A 13,127-nucleotide genomic window follows, 5' to 3' on the forward strand; every position below is an offset into this window, starting at 1 on the left:
TAACCCCCACGGCCAGGATGAGGAAGAACATGACCTCTGATTCTCCATGATGCCAAAAAAGGACAGCTCAGGCAGCACCTGCTACAGGCTGGCTTTTAAAATACCTTCTTTGAGTGCAAGAAGATCGTAATGACCCGCGTGTCACACAGGTCTGCAGGGAGTAGTGGCAAGGGACACTGCTAGCACTGAGGCCACCATCTGCCTGTAGACCAAAGGGAATCACTCACTGCTTCTCCAGCTCCCAGATCACAGGGACGATGCGAATGGAAAGAACACTGTCAGGGAATTGCTCAACACATAAGATAACAGTTTACTGTTTGTTTTTAGTTGAAAGGGATTCTGTAGCTTCAGACAAAGGGGTCTTAATATGTTCATACCACTTAAACAAAGTGCAACAATAGAAAAGTACTTCTTATATAATGCTAAATTTAAAAAAGTTAATGCATTAATTAATGATAAAAAAATTCCAAGGCACAGATTAGAAAGCAGAAACCAAAGTGGCATGCGCTAAGGGTGAGATTAAAAGGTAGTAGTTTCCACCCTCTATGCCACATTTATAACACTGTGACTTTTACAGTAATAATTTTAAAAGGCCTAAGTCCCTTTACTTTATTGCGATCCTTTCTCAAAGATGAAAACTTAAAAAAAATTTTTTTTAAAGATTGTGATTTCAGATTAAAGGAATTAGTCATCCAAAAAATGTGGGTGGGGAAGGAATGTCAAGCAAAGTCCTTCAAGTTCCCAACCCTCAAGTTCCAGTCACTGTTTGTACGGGGGTTTAAGAAAAATAAAGCAAATCTTCCAGAGGAAGGTAATCTGAGTTGGAGTTAAGTCACAAAATGCAAGAGTCCTGCTTCGAGTTAAAAGGCCTTGAAGAAAAGATCTCATTTCTTTCCCAAGCATCACACGAAAATGCTGTCATGGCAAGGAGTAATCAGAGACACAGACAGTTAAAACAGGTCATGCAACCTTGAAGCTCACTGAAGTAACAGCTAAAAATAACCTCAGACACTAAGAAAAGTCAACATAGACAGAAATACCACCAGAAGGAATCTTGAACGTATCTCTTATAAAATGAAGATTCACATGTGCCCAACAGATTTCTGCCTGGACAATTTTTCTCCACCCTGGTGTTCATGGGAAGTGAAACTCAGGGAAGTCCTTCAAGGTTGGATCATGGATTTAATTAAAGGGAAGGACCTTCCAGAACTTGGGCCATTTCTCTTACTCTTTAGCATGCTGTTTGGGATGAGGTTAAATTTCTTGCTTTCTTTCCATCCCTCACCTCCTACCCCTATAATGAGACTCAAAAGCTCCTCATCACAAGAGGCAGATACTAGGTTCAACTCTGGTTCTTATGAAAAGTGAAGAACCATAGGTAAATGAGTAAAGCATGCTGGTAATTTTAAAGTTTTGTTCCCATGTGAGATAGGGTCTGGCTTTATGAAAATGGACAGATTTCCTTTTCTCCCAGGACTGCACTGTGGCTGGAATTTTCCTCTGAGCCAGGAAGCTCACCTGTTCCTACTCGCCTTGAGCAGGCTTGGACTGCAGGCTCCTTTCCACCACGTCAAAGGCACTATAAAGGCCACTCAAACCCTATCCACATCTGTTAAGTCAGTGTCTTTGTTCTAGCACTTTTTCATTTCAACGAACTCAGCGGTAATCGACAAGATTTCCGGAATGTAAGCACGTTATAATGATTTCGCATTCTACAAAAATAGCTTCATGGGAGCGTCAGAATGTTTCTGGATGGGGATCAGATCCCAAAGGTTTAGATATTTACTTAGCTCGTGCTCCGACACCACCTGGAACTCAGATTTGTATATTTTTATAACAGACCAGTATCCTCTGGGGTCAAGTTTCAGATTTTGAGGTCTCTGGGGATATTAAAGTGAAACCAGAATTCAGGGAACATATGCTGAGGAAAGTTAGAAAATGTAATCCTTCTGAGGGTAGATCACCAGAAAGCCCCACCCCCTTCTCTCTCTGTTAAGCTTAAGGATAGTAGAGGATCGTCTTCCCACTGCTTTTAACAACAGAAATCCCCAGGAGGCCTTGGAACCCCAGGTGCCCAGGCTCTGAGTCAAGGACAAAAGGAAGCTTAAGCTCCAACAAAGAGCTGCTAAAATGTTCTCTATATCCAGGAGCCTCCAGTCTTGACAGCATCACCTGCTTCCAACAAGCCCTTGCAGCTGCGGCATGGGGGTGGGGTGGGGGGAGATCAACACACTGAGGAAGCGGCCAGGCAGCTGCACGCCCGCCTAAACACAAGTGTCCCCAGTGGCCCAGCCCATCTTCAGGAAACCAGCTGTGTGCACCTAACGTGGAGGAACGTGGGATATCATGTTTACAAAATAGTGAGATTTAACACCGGGAGAAAAGGAAATTCTTTTTCTCCTTGTTAAAACTGTCTTGCTCAATCCTTGTTTCTCATACTCATTTGAAGGTGGAGAGATCTTTTTTTTTTTGTAGCTGTTTTAAAAGCAACAGATACAAAATTATAATCTGCCTTATATCCTATTCCCACAGTACCATCCTTAGAGCATATGGTTTAGGATCTGAATCAGTGCACGGGACAGACTGGCTAAAGCCAGGAGCGCGATCTTTTATGGGCAACGAGTCGGTCCCCTCTCCACTGCAGATCGTGGCACGTCTGCATGGCCCAGGGTCCCAGGACACCCTCTCGGACACGGTAAGGAACTGCTCCCCATTGGCAGGTCTTCCTCCTCACTGCACTGGAAGGTCAGAGGAGCCTTGAAAAAGAGCTCGTTTCTTGATGACATCATCTCACAGTGAGCCTGTAAATCTGGCCCAGGTTGGGACCAGAGGAGATCAGCTGTAACAGAAACTGGTGACTGACTCAGATAGGCCATCCCTGGAGAGAAGTGGCCAGCTCAGAACAGGCCAGAACCAGGCCAGGCTGTGTGTCCAAACCAGATCCACTAGACCTCCTGCTTTAGTAATAACCAAGGCAGAGTGACTGTTAGGAGACAGGGTCTGACACAGAATGTGGGCAGGAAGAAAAATCTCTTGGAACTGAAAACAAAAACAAAACAGCAGCATCTAATGGTGGAGAGAGCTTGGCTGAAGAGGAAAAGGTCTTTTCTCATAAACGAGATGTCAATACAGCAGTATCCTTAGGCCTTCTAGTAAAGGCCTAGTGATGCTCCCTTTTTGGCTCTGCCAGGTACTCAGACAAGCAAACCCTGCCCTTCTTCCCTACCCCTCCTGGGACCTCAGAGGAGTCTTGCTTGGGTGACGGTGAACGTGGGTTTGGCTGGATGGGGAAGCATCTGGCTCTCAGGGTCCCACTGGGTGATGTGCTCTGTGTCGTGCTGTGTGTCACCTCTTACAGGGCAGGCTTATACCCCACTGCTACTCAGCACTTCAGCGCTGTAAGTCTTTGATCAGGGATTAGCTTGGCTTTTCAGGCTTTCTTTTGTAGATTAAATTTTACTAGAAGCCCGTATCCTGCCCACTTTGGAATTTAAACCCACAGCCCCAAAGATGTTGGCCAATGATACAGTTGCTTGAGAGCCCCAGGGTGCAAGACTTCCTTAAGGGCCTCAGGACTCCGCACCTGTCATCGATGGAGTCCACCTTCTCCTGGATGCGATCCGAGTTGATGTTCCCATCGCTCACCAGCCTCCGGCCTGTTTCCACAACCGCGTTGATCTTCTCCTCATTGGCATCCATGGTGGTCATGAAATCCTCTTGTTTTTTAATAGCTGCTTCAGCTCCTTCCAAGGTGGTGGGCATTTCAGTATGGGCCAAAACATACTCCTTAATTAAAAAGGGAAAATCACAGCAAGATGAAAAATCATGAGATACAACTTGCCTTCTGAATATGAAAAAAAAAAAAAAAAACCAGTCTTCCCTATTTCCACACTTTGCAACAATTGCTTTGTCACACTTAGCTAAAATTATCTAGGGAGTCAGATAATATAAAAAGTTGGGAGGAGGGAAAATATCCCAATGAGATGCCGAAAGTGACTATTAGATTCCTGTAAGTGGTTAAATGCTCTCATTTTTCCTCCCAAGCAAGTGAGGGAAGTAAATGAAGGCTTGTGCATCAGCCACAAGGATCCACAGATGTGCCCATAAGGTGATAGCAACAGATTCTTCAAACCTAATCTTTCAAGAGACATTATCAACTCTGCTGCTGGTGACCATCCTTAGCTCTTTCTCTAATTTCTGCATTGTGTCACTTGATCAAGACCCTGACCTTTCTAAGAGCAAGAAAGACAGAACCATTCAGAAAAAAAAAAGTTCCCCCCAAATACTTTTCGATTGGATTAATACATCTCAGAATGTTGCCAATGTAATGAACTACTATGATAACATACTATGAGACATTAAGAGGTCCTAGACCATTATTGTGGTGGAACGATACTTTGCAAGGCAAGGCAGCCTCCATGGGAATCTTCAGTTCTATCCCCTTCATTGTGACGGGTTTCAGTGCCTTAGAAGTCAGGGAAAAAGAGTGTTTGTCCATTGCTCTTCTGACTTCACACAAGTGGGTGTAAACCGGCAGCCCACAGGCAGCCGAGGCCCAGCCTGATGGGGAGGACGCCAAGCGGTGGGGGACGTTACCTGGTTGTTCAGGAAGGCTTCGGCCTGCTTGGTGTCCCGCAGGAACTGCTGGTGGGCGTGGGACTGGGAGAGGAGGCTCTGCCTGTTCTCCCACATCTTGTGGAGCTCGTTCCAGCCTGTGTCCAGGGCCTGCAGCCGCTGCCGCAGGAACATGTACTGGGCATCTGTCTGGCCCTGGGTGACCATCTCGCCCATGTCCCTCATCTTCTGGTAGTCCTCCTCGTAGTTGTCAATCTCGTTTTTGATGTTCTCGTGCTGCGTGAGGAGCTTCTCGGCCTCGGTCAGGGTGTTAGGCATGTCCTCCGAGGCAATGGCAGTCTGTGTCCTGGAGAGCCAAGACTGGAAGTCGTCCAGGTCCCGCAGGAACTGCTGCAGCTTGCTGGCCTCTCCCAGGGAGGCCTCACGGTTCTTCAGCGTGGTCTTCATCTCCTCCCACACGTCACTGATCTCGGCCAGCCGAGACAGGATAGCCTGGGCCTGGTCGGGGTGCTCGGACTCCAGCTTCTCGGCCTCCTTCTGCAGGTCACTCAGTTTCGCCTCGATGGCCACGAGGTCCCGCTCCATGCCGGTCAGCTTGCGCTGCAGGGCCATGACACCCGCCAGGTCGTTGCCCAGGTCCTGGGTGGATTCGATGACTTTGGTCTTCTCCCGGATCCATGACTTGGTTTCGTTGCACTCGAGGTGGTAGTTTTGGATGCTCAGGGCGGAGAGGAGCGCGTCCTTCTTCCGGTCCACCAGCTCCCTGAACTGGCTCCACCTGTGGATGCCAGGGTGGCAGAGAAGGCAGTGTGAGAGACAGGACAAAAGGCGGTGGCTGGACAATGAAATTCACAGTCATGGTCAGAGCTGCCATTCTCCTGCCACCTCTGCTCTGACTATGTGCTGTTTGGAAAACCACCTCCCTCAGTATGTGGACACCAAGTACCACCATCGCAAAAGCTCAGGGACACACTCTAATCTGTAAGAAGCCTGACAAGGAAAGGAACTTAAAAGAGCGGAAAGGTGAGCAATGACAAGACATCTGTCCCCCAAAGTCACTTAACTCCTGACTACAATGCACCTCTTACCTCCAAGCTGCACCTACTAAACATGTCCCATACCCCAAGGCTTCAGCTGCCACCAAGACCCACTCAAATGTATTTATTCAATAGAAAGATAAGACCAGGACAAAAGCCTACCTTGATAATTAGGACTTTCATCCACCAATTACATCTCAAACATGCTAAAACCCTGTTCCAGAAATCACTTTAAAAGGGACAGCAGAAGTGCCACCTTGATGCCATGACCCACTATGCTGGGCATGGGTCTCACGCAGGCTCTCGCTTCCCACATGGGGGAGGGGTGCCCTGAACCATGTTGCCTTCAGAGACACTTCTCAGAAAACCAGAGTATGTCAAAGGACAAATGCTGATGCCACGACAATGGCGCCACAGTGTCAGTGACCCCATGCAGGAAATCCCTGACCATGAGGCTCGGGGGGCAACCCCAACCCTCCTGGCTGAGCACAGGGAGCCAGCCTGCTGCCACTGGCCTCACGCTCACCTTGTGTTGAGCTTGTCCTGCTGGGCTTTGATCTCCTTCTCACTTGGGTGGCCGCTATGCATCAGCTGCCGAGCAATCTGGTTCACCACTGCCACCCGGGACGCCTGGTTGTTCATCTCTGGTTCGAGGCTCTCGAATCTGCAAAGGCAATTTGACAGAGCGGTCACCTGCTTGGTCACTGAAGCTGCACAGGGTGGGAGGGTGGGTGGGGGACCTCACAGCAGCAGCTCACCTGTGCTGGATGACCTCCAGGTCTTCCAGCTTCTCTGGGATCTGCATGTTGTTGAGCCACTGCTCCTTCTCGTCAATCCAGAGTTCACAGGCATCGGCCTCGCTGAACATCTTGTACAGGGCCAGAGTGTCCTGCAGCGCCTGCTTCCGCAGCCGCGTCAGCTCGGCCACCTCCTTGTAGCGCTCCTCAATGCCCGCCAGCCGGCCCCGCACGTCGGGGGACTCAGCGTGCTCCTGGGGCAGGGCACTGGCTTGCTCGTGCAGCGAGTCGATGGTGGGCCGGTAGTTGGCGATCTCCTCCGCCACGTCCTTGTGCTTCTTGACCAGGGACTGGGTGGAGTACTCGTCGTGGCCCACGTCGTTGCTGGAGACGATCTTGAGGATGTCCAGCATCCAGGCGTCGATGTCGTCAGCATCCGCCTGGAACTGGTGCAGCAGTGAGGCCTCCTCCAGGCGCTTCTTGCGGATGGCCGAGAGCTCCTCCAGGTGGGCCCACTGCTCGCGGATGTACGCAATCCGCTCCCGGATCTTCTCTGACCCGAAGTGCTCCTCGGCGATCATGTCTTCGCCCTCCTTGATGGCTTGCTCGAAGTGGCCACTGCGGCCGCTCATCTCATCCTCGAATGCCCGGTGCTTGCTGAGCAGGCGCATGACACTTGTGAGGTCCTTGCCATAGTCATCGGAGGACAGGATCTTCTCCTTCTCTCGGATCCAGCCCTCCTCCTCTGCCATCTCCCAGAAGAACTTCCAGAGGCGACGGGACTCTTCCAGGCGGGCCCGGCGCTCAGCCGCCAGCTGGCAAAGCTCTTGGTAACAGAACTCCATGTGGGCCACTCGGTCTCGGATTACCTGGGGGTCGCAGGGCTTGTAACCTGTGTAACATCAAGGCGGGCACATGGGTGTGACAGCGGAAGCATGGGCTCCCATGCACAGATAGGCAGTCAGTTACACCCCTGTTCTCCTTCCTAGGTCCCCCATTCATGCAAAGTGCAGGGTCACCGTCTAGGAGGAGGGAGGAGCAATGTTTTTTTTTCCCTAAGTATTATTTTCTTTTCGGTCACTTAGGAACCAAAAAATGAGGTAAACTATAAACAAGAAGGTAGCTGCATTTAAATGTTTCTGAACCTGCACAAAACCAAACCTTTCCAAACAAACTTAGAACAAATATCTGCACGACCAAGTATGAAAGCGAAGAGAGCCATGCCAAGCAGTGGGTGTGCAGAGTGTAGTCTGGCAAAGTTCACTGCCCAACATAAGCAAGTAGCACTTGGGTACTGAAGGAAAAGATAGGTCCATTTCAGAAAAGTAACAAGAAGTTAAAAATGTTCAGAAGGCCACCCTACAGCATCTTGTTAAATCCCCAACATGGCCCACTGGGAACCCACAAATGGCTGGTACCTTTCAAGGCTGCACTACCACACACAGCTCATCCAAGTCTCTAGAGACGGGCCTCTGGTGATGAGGAGGTACCGTCAGGGTCGGTCCATCCTTACCTTCCCCGTCGGTTGCGAACTTCTGGGCAGAAGCGTTGACACCTCTCACCCGCTCTGCCTGGATGCCAATGTCTGCTTCAACCAGGGCGTGCTTCTGTAACAGGTCTTCCACGCCGAGCAAGTGTTTGCCATAGTCTTGAGACAATAACAGCACCTGAACACAAGAGGCACAGAGAAGACAACTGTGATAAAACCTGGACTTCAGCGTCTCATAATCTGTGGACAGGATGGGAGCCAGCAGCCAAGCTGTATCGTCCCTCCAGCCACCCTCCCTGTATCTTTAGAGGAAGATGATGGCAAGAAAATCAGAACAAACAAACCCAAAAGCAGCAGGAGAGACTTAATAAACTAATGATCATCTATGCTGAATAAGAAGCCAAGCCTACACTAAAAAGTATAGAATAGGAAAAAAAAAAATAAAAAAAGGAAGGGATGGGGCATCAGTATGAAATAAACCGGGCCTCCAAGAAGAAACTGGTGCAGTAACAACTATTCAAGAAAAGACAATTAAGGTGACAGCTGCTTCATATCACAGTTTAAAGACATCTCCTCGAAGCTGCTGACTCCTTAACTGGATGCTCACCTTGTCTGAGAGCTCACTGGTATACCTCTGTACTTACAGTCAATGGGAAAAGGCGTCAGGTGGAAAAGCTTACAGACCCCATGGACTGTAGCCTACCAGGCTCCTCCATCCACAGAATTTTCCAGGCAAGAGTATTGGAGTGGGTTACCATTTCCTTCTCCAGGGGATCTTCCTGACCCAGGGATCGAACCCGGGCTTCCCACATTGCAGCCAGACGCTTTACCATCTGAGCCACCAAGGAAGCTAACTACAGACCACATCTTTAATCAAATAAGGAAAACAGGGTCAGCTCAGGTGACTATCACCCTTAGGACAACGCCCTAAGCAATGCCTCAGGTTTAAGTTTGAACCGGCTAACATTCATTTCTTCCATCACCCCAATTTGGGGAGAAGGGTGGTCTCATCAGACATCCTCTCCAGATGGAATTTCTACTTCACCCTTACTTAGGAGGAGGTCTCTGGCCCAATCTGAGTTACAAAGTGGAGGATGAATTCTAAAGTACAAAGCACCTCTCTGCTAGATTTTATGAACATTTCTATTTTAGGCAGTTAAGATTAATGAGAACATATATGGATATGAGAACATCACAAATCTGGGACCATAAAAGGGAAAAACTAATGGTATGAAGTGACCTTGCTCCCCCTGGCAGGAACAGTTCAAGAGGTAAGCACAAGACAAGGGCTTACATCCTAGGAAGGAAATCCTCGCAGGTCAAGCTTAGAAACGAACACAGTGTGGGAGATAAAGGAGGCTTCATGGTCCTGCCTGAAAACTGCCCTACTCTGCCCTGGCTACGGGGCTGAACGCCTCCCAGCTGGAGGAGATGGCTGGGCATGAGTGAGCTCTTATCAGGGGCCTGCATCAGAGGATAGGACAGGCAGGGCTCCTCCTGGGTCAAGGGGGAGCTGGGAACTCCATGCTCAGAGCTGCTAGTAATGGAAGGGGAGCACTGGCAGCCCCTCCAGCCCCCGTCCTATGATACATACACATGTCCTGCACTTAATTCTTTCTGTAACCGCACAAGGGAAATGGTAAGCACATCCTCCACTTGCAAAGGAAGGCAGGGAAGCTGTGGCACTCACAATCTGGACTCTGGCTGCCTGGTGGCAGGGCTGCACTCTGTCCACGCTGCCTCCTGCTCTTCTACACCACCTGCCTGGGCCCTTCCCCAAAGCAGAGCCACTCATACATAGACCAATGAGGCAGAGATCTGGCTCAATGCTAAAGAATTAAAACCACAGAAAATCACAATTACTGATCGCCTACCATGGAATCTCTCTAAATTAGATCTGAGTCACAGCAGCAGACTTTCAACTATGGAACTGGTCCTGTTACAACTTCTCACTTCACAGCTCATTTAACGTGTGAGCCAACAGCCTTCCCATGAGTGACATGGCCCTTCTCTGGCTGTACATGGGCGACTAGACCGGGGCATTACTGTGTGTTGGGGGTTAGTGGGCGGGGCCCAGAAGAGAGAGAGGCCTGACTGAGTGAGCTCCAGCCTGTAGGCAGGCATGTCTTTTACCTTCATTTCATCCATCCAGTCCATGATGTACAGCATTTCCTGGAATATCTTCTGCAGCCCCAGGTTCATCTCGAGGCGCTGTCTCCGGGCCCTGAGCAGCTCCAGCAGGTACTCCCAGAGCCGGATGACATTGTCCTTCCGTGCTGTGATGCGCTTGATGTCGTGGTAGTTCTCTGCCTCCAGTTCCCTGGCCACAGCCACCACAGCCTGCACACGCTCCTCGTATGCAGCGATGTCAGTCTCAATGGCCTCATGCTTTTTCGTGGCGGCCTCAACGGCAGGAAGGTCAAATCCAAAGTTGTCCTAAGACAAAAGGGAACAGAAAGAACAAACACAAAATTCAAAAGCCATCCAGTGTGGAACAAAGAAACAGAAAACGGAAGTGGAGTCCAGAGCACGCCCATTAATTTTGGGGGGTGGGGGCGGAGTCCCAAAAATCAAACACTGACTCCAGAGTGCTGACCCCACGGGCCTCTGCCTTCCCTGAGGCCCGCAGAACTGCTCATGGGCCCAGAGCAAACCAGTGACAACTTACTTTACAGAGGTGCGAGGCATGTATGCAGCATCTGACCTACGAGACTGGAGCAGGTGATGGCTTAAGTTAAGCCAAGAAGAAAAGGAGCCACTTATTTACTTCAAGGCCAGTCTAGCTGCCTTGAAGGCCAAAGGCTGGGAGAAAGGGGAAATTTTAAAAACTATATAAATATGAACGGTTCACACACACTCATTAGCTCTCAACAAACTTTGTTTGAGCTACTTCCAGATCTATGAAAAGTTAGATAAATAGTAGAAGAGAAACTGTATTGGAAATCATCAACATCCTCTCCACGGGAAGTGGATGAGATGGGGTGCTGGATGTGGACAACAGCTGTCCGAAGGCCCTGGGCATGGCCTAGGCTCTGAGGGACACAGTTCCGGAGCAGACCTGGGACACCAGACGCTGGTTCTCACTCAGCCAGGTCTCTCTCATAGCTGCCTTGCGGTCGAATCTGCGGGCGAGCTGTTCCAGTTTCTCCTGTCTTATGAGCTCGTTTCGCAGGGCCAGTTCTCGCTCATGTTCTGCTTTTTCCAGTCTTTCCCAGGCCTGTGGAAATGAAAGAGAATGGTTTCCGGCTATATTCAAGGAGCCATTCCTAGGCTGCAGTTAACAGCCAGTGCTTCTCAAAAAGACCTAAGAACTTAGGAGGGAAATCCCATTCCCACCCTCAGGGACTCTTAGCCTTGGGGAAAAAAAATCATTTTCTCTCAGTTGAGCCCCATGGGAATACTCTCCCCTATCTAAATTTAAAGATCCTGTGTTACATCTGGAAAACAAAACAGTGAAGATATGAAACAATGTAACGTAAGTTACAAATCTCTTAACTTTCATTGAGAGGAAGCAAAGTATCTTCAATAGCTCTCAGCATATAAAAAAGATAAACGACTTCTAAGAAATCATATTATTAATCTTTCATTCTCTGCACTCTGAGCCACTTATTTTCAATTCATAGATCTGAGTATTTTTTCCCAAATCCTCACCAATTAAATTCATTCCTGTGAAATATTTTATTTCACATTATTTAACAAAGTCCTCTTAAAAGAGATCGAAATGTGTACAACTGATCACGGTTCTACATTTTTTTCAAGTTGCTACTTAGAAATAATGAAATGAAATACTTGGAGACATAACAGGTATAGAAACAATTTTTTTGACAACTTCCTTGACAGAAGGAGTCAAAATCCTAAGCCCTAACCTCTAGGGGTTCCAGATACATAAGGTTTTGAATTCTCCTGTCTGCAATTGAAAGATGGCTGAGCCAGCAGCCTGGGACAGATGAGAGGTAAACGGACTGTGGATCTGAGTAGCAAGGTAAACAGGCTAAACCTGGTTTGATAAAATCTAACATCCCCCCAAACCTCCAGTCAAGTCCCCCAAATCACCACAAGCACTCCACTGATCCTGAGCACTATCTGAGCAACAACTGTCACTCAGTAACTCGACAGGCCAGGAAGGGGTCTTCCAAGATCTCTCAGCAATCAAGACCCACTGAGAGCACCAGAAAACCTACAGGAGGCTGGGGCCCACAGAGAAGGCCAGATGGATGGGTCTTATACCTTGTTAATGTCAGAGATGAGCTTCCCCTCCCGGGGCATGTAGACCTTCTGGTTATTGGCCCTCATCTTGCTCTGAATGGTGAAAAGCAGGACTTCCAAGTTCCCCTTCTCAGTAAATCTAGGCAGAGAAAACCAGCCACAAACATTATCTACTATATTTTGTTTCTTCAAAGGGGAAAACTCATCTGCTTCTGGAGAAAAAGACACTTCATGCAGCCTCACAATTTTAAAACCCATTTCTCTCCATCCTGATTTATGCAAAGCACGTGTGTGTTACAGAAACCACAGTTTTTGGGTACTGCAGACCTCAATATGTGCCCAACTGTGGGGTTTTTCTTGCGGTTGGTTACTATTCCTGACATTTACATTTGGGGGCACAGAGTGCTACTCTTCTGTTAATCAACTCCATCAAGATTTTTAGACACCAAACCCTGGACGATGAACTTGCTTCACAGCTGAATGCATTCAACAAGGATTATTTCAACCACCCACCCAGTGTCACTGTCAACAGGCTGCAGAGACTTCAGCCAGGAATTTACTACTGAGTGGAGTTTTCAGGAAAGAGGAGGAATGACTCTAGCCATAATAAGCAACAGATAAGATCCACAATGCTTATTGGGCAATTATGAATTTTTAAGATATATGAACAATCAAACTTTGGGGGGGCAACAAAACCTGATCTGAATTGATATGAAACTATCCTTTCTTCATTCACACTTTGTGAATATTTACATGTTCTGCTACTGATACGTTAGTGGGCTTGATTATGAGTAACAGCCTCAGACCACCTGGAGGCTTATAACACAACATATCTGCTAGTTCTCTAAAATCCAGAAACGATGGAATTCTGAAACACAGTAGGCCCAAGAGCTCAGGAGAAGGAACTGGGGACCTGCACCATTTCTTAGGATTCTCACGTATCCCATGTCCCAGCGGCACATTTCTCCTGGAAAAGGCTCACAGTGGGTACAATTTGTAATAAGTCTCAGCAACACAGACTCAGATGCAAACAAGTAGGACAGGCCGCTGGGGAAAGGCATTCACTTTGAGATGAGACCATGT

At 48.3% G+C, this 13,127-nt stretch overlaps 1 protein-coding gene across 6 annotated transcripts in view; it reads right to left on the minus strand.

Annotated features, from left to right (window-relative positions):
* The window catches only part of SPTBN1 (spectrin beta, non-erythrocytic 1), a 210,742-nt gene that overhangs the window by 32,702 nt on the left and 164,913 nt on the right, over nucleotides 1-13,127 (minus strand). For all 6 annotated transcript variants that reach the window (XM_042246161.1, XM_015094381.3, XM_042246160.2 and 3 more), the window contains 8 exons: nucleotides 12,066-12,183; nucleotides 10,897-11,055; nucleotides 9,972-10,274; nucleotides 7,863-8,016; nucleotides 6,371-7,241; nucleotides 6,139-6,276; nucleotides 4,597-5,353; nucleotides 3,584-3,786 (listed from right to left, as the gene is read on the minus strand). In XM_042246161.1, the coding sequence (XP_042102095.1) occupies nucleotides 3,584-3,786; nucleotides 4,597-5,353; nucleotides 6,139-6,276; nucleotides 6,371-7,241; nucleotides 7,863-8,016; nucleotides 9,972-10,274; nucleotides 10,897-11,055; nucleotides 12,066-12,183 (2,703 nt within the window). The remainder of the gene's footprint in view (nucleotides 1-3,583; nucleotides 3,787-4,596; nucleotides 5,354-6,138; nucleotides 6,277-6,370; nucleotides 7,242-7,862; nucleotides 8,017-9,971; nucleotides 10,275-10,896; nucleotides 11,056-12,065; nucleotides 12,184-13,127) is intronic.

Source organism: Ovis aries, chromosome 3, assembly GCF_016772045.2.
Source record: "Ovis aries strain OAR_USU_Benz2616 breed Rambouillet chromosome 3, ARS-UI_Ramb_v3.0, whole genome shotgun sequence".
In the NCBI taxonomy this organism is placed as follows: Eukaryota; Metazoa; Chordata; class Mammalia; order Artiodactyla; family Bovidae; genus Ovis; species Ovis aries.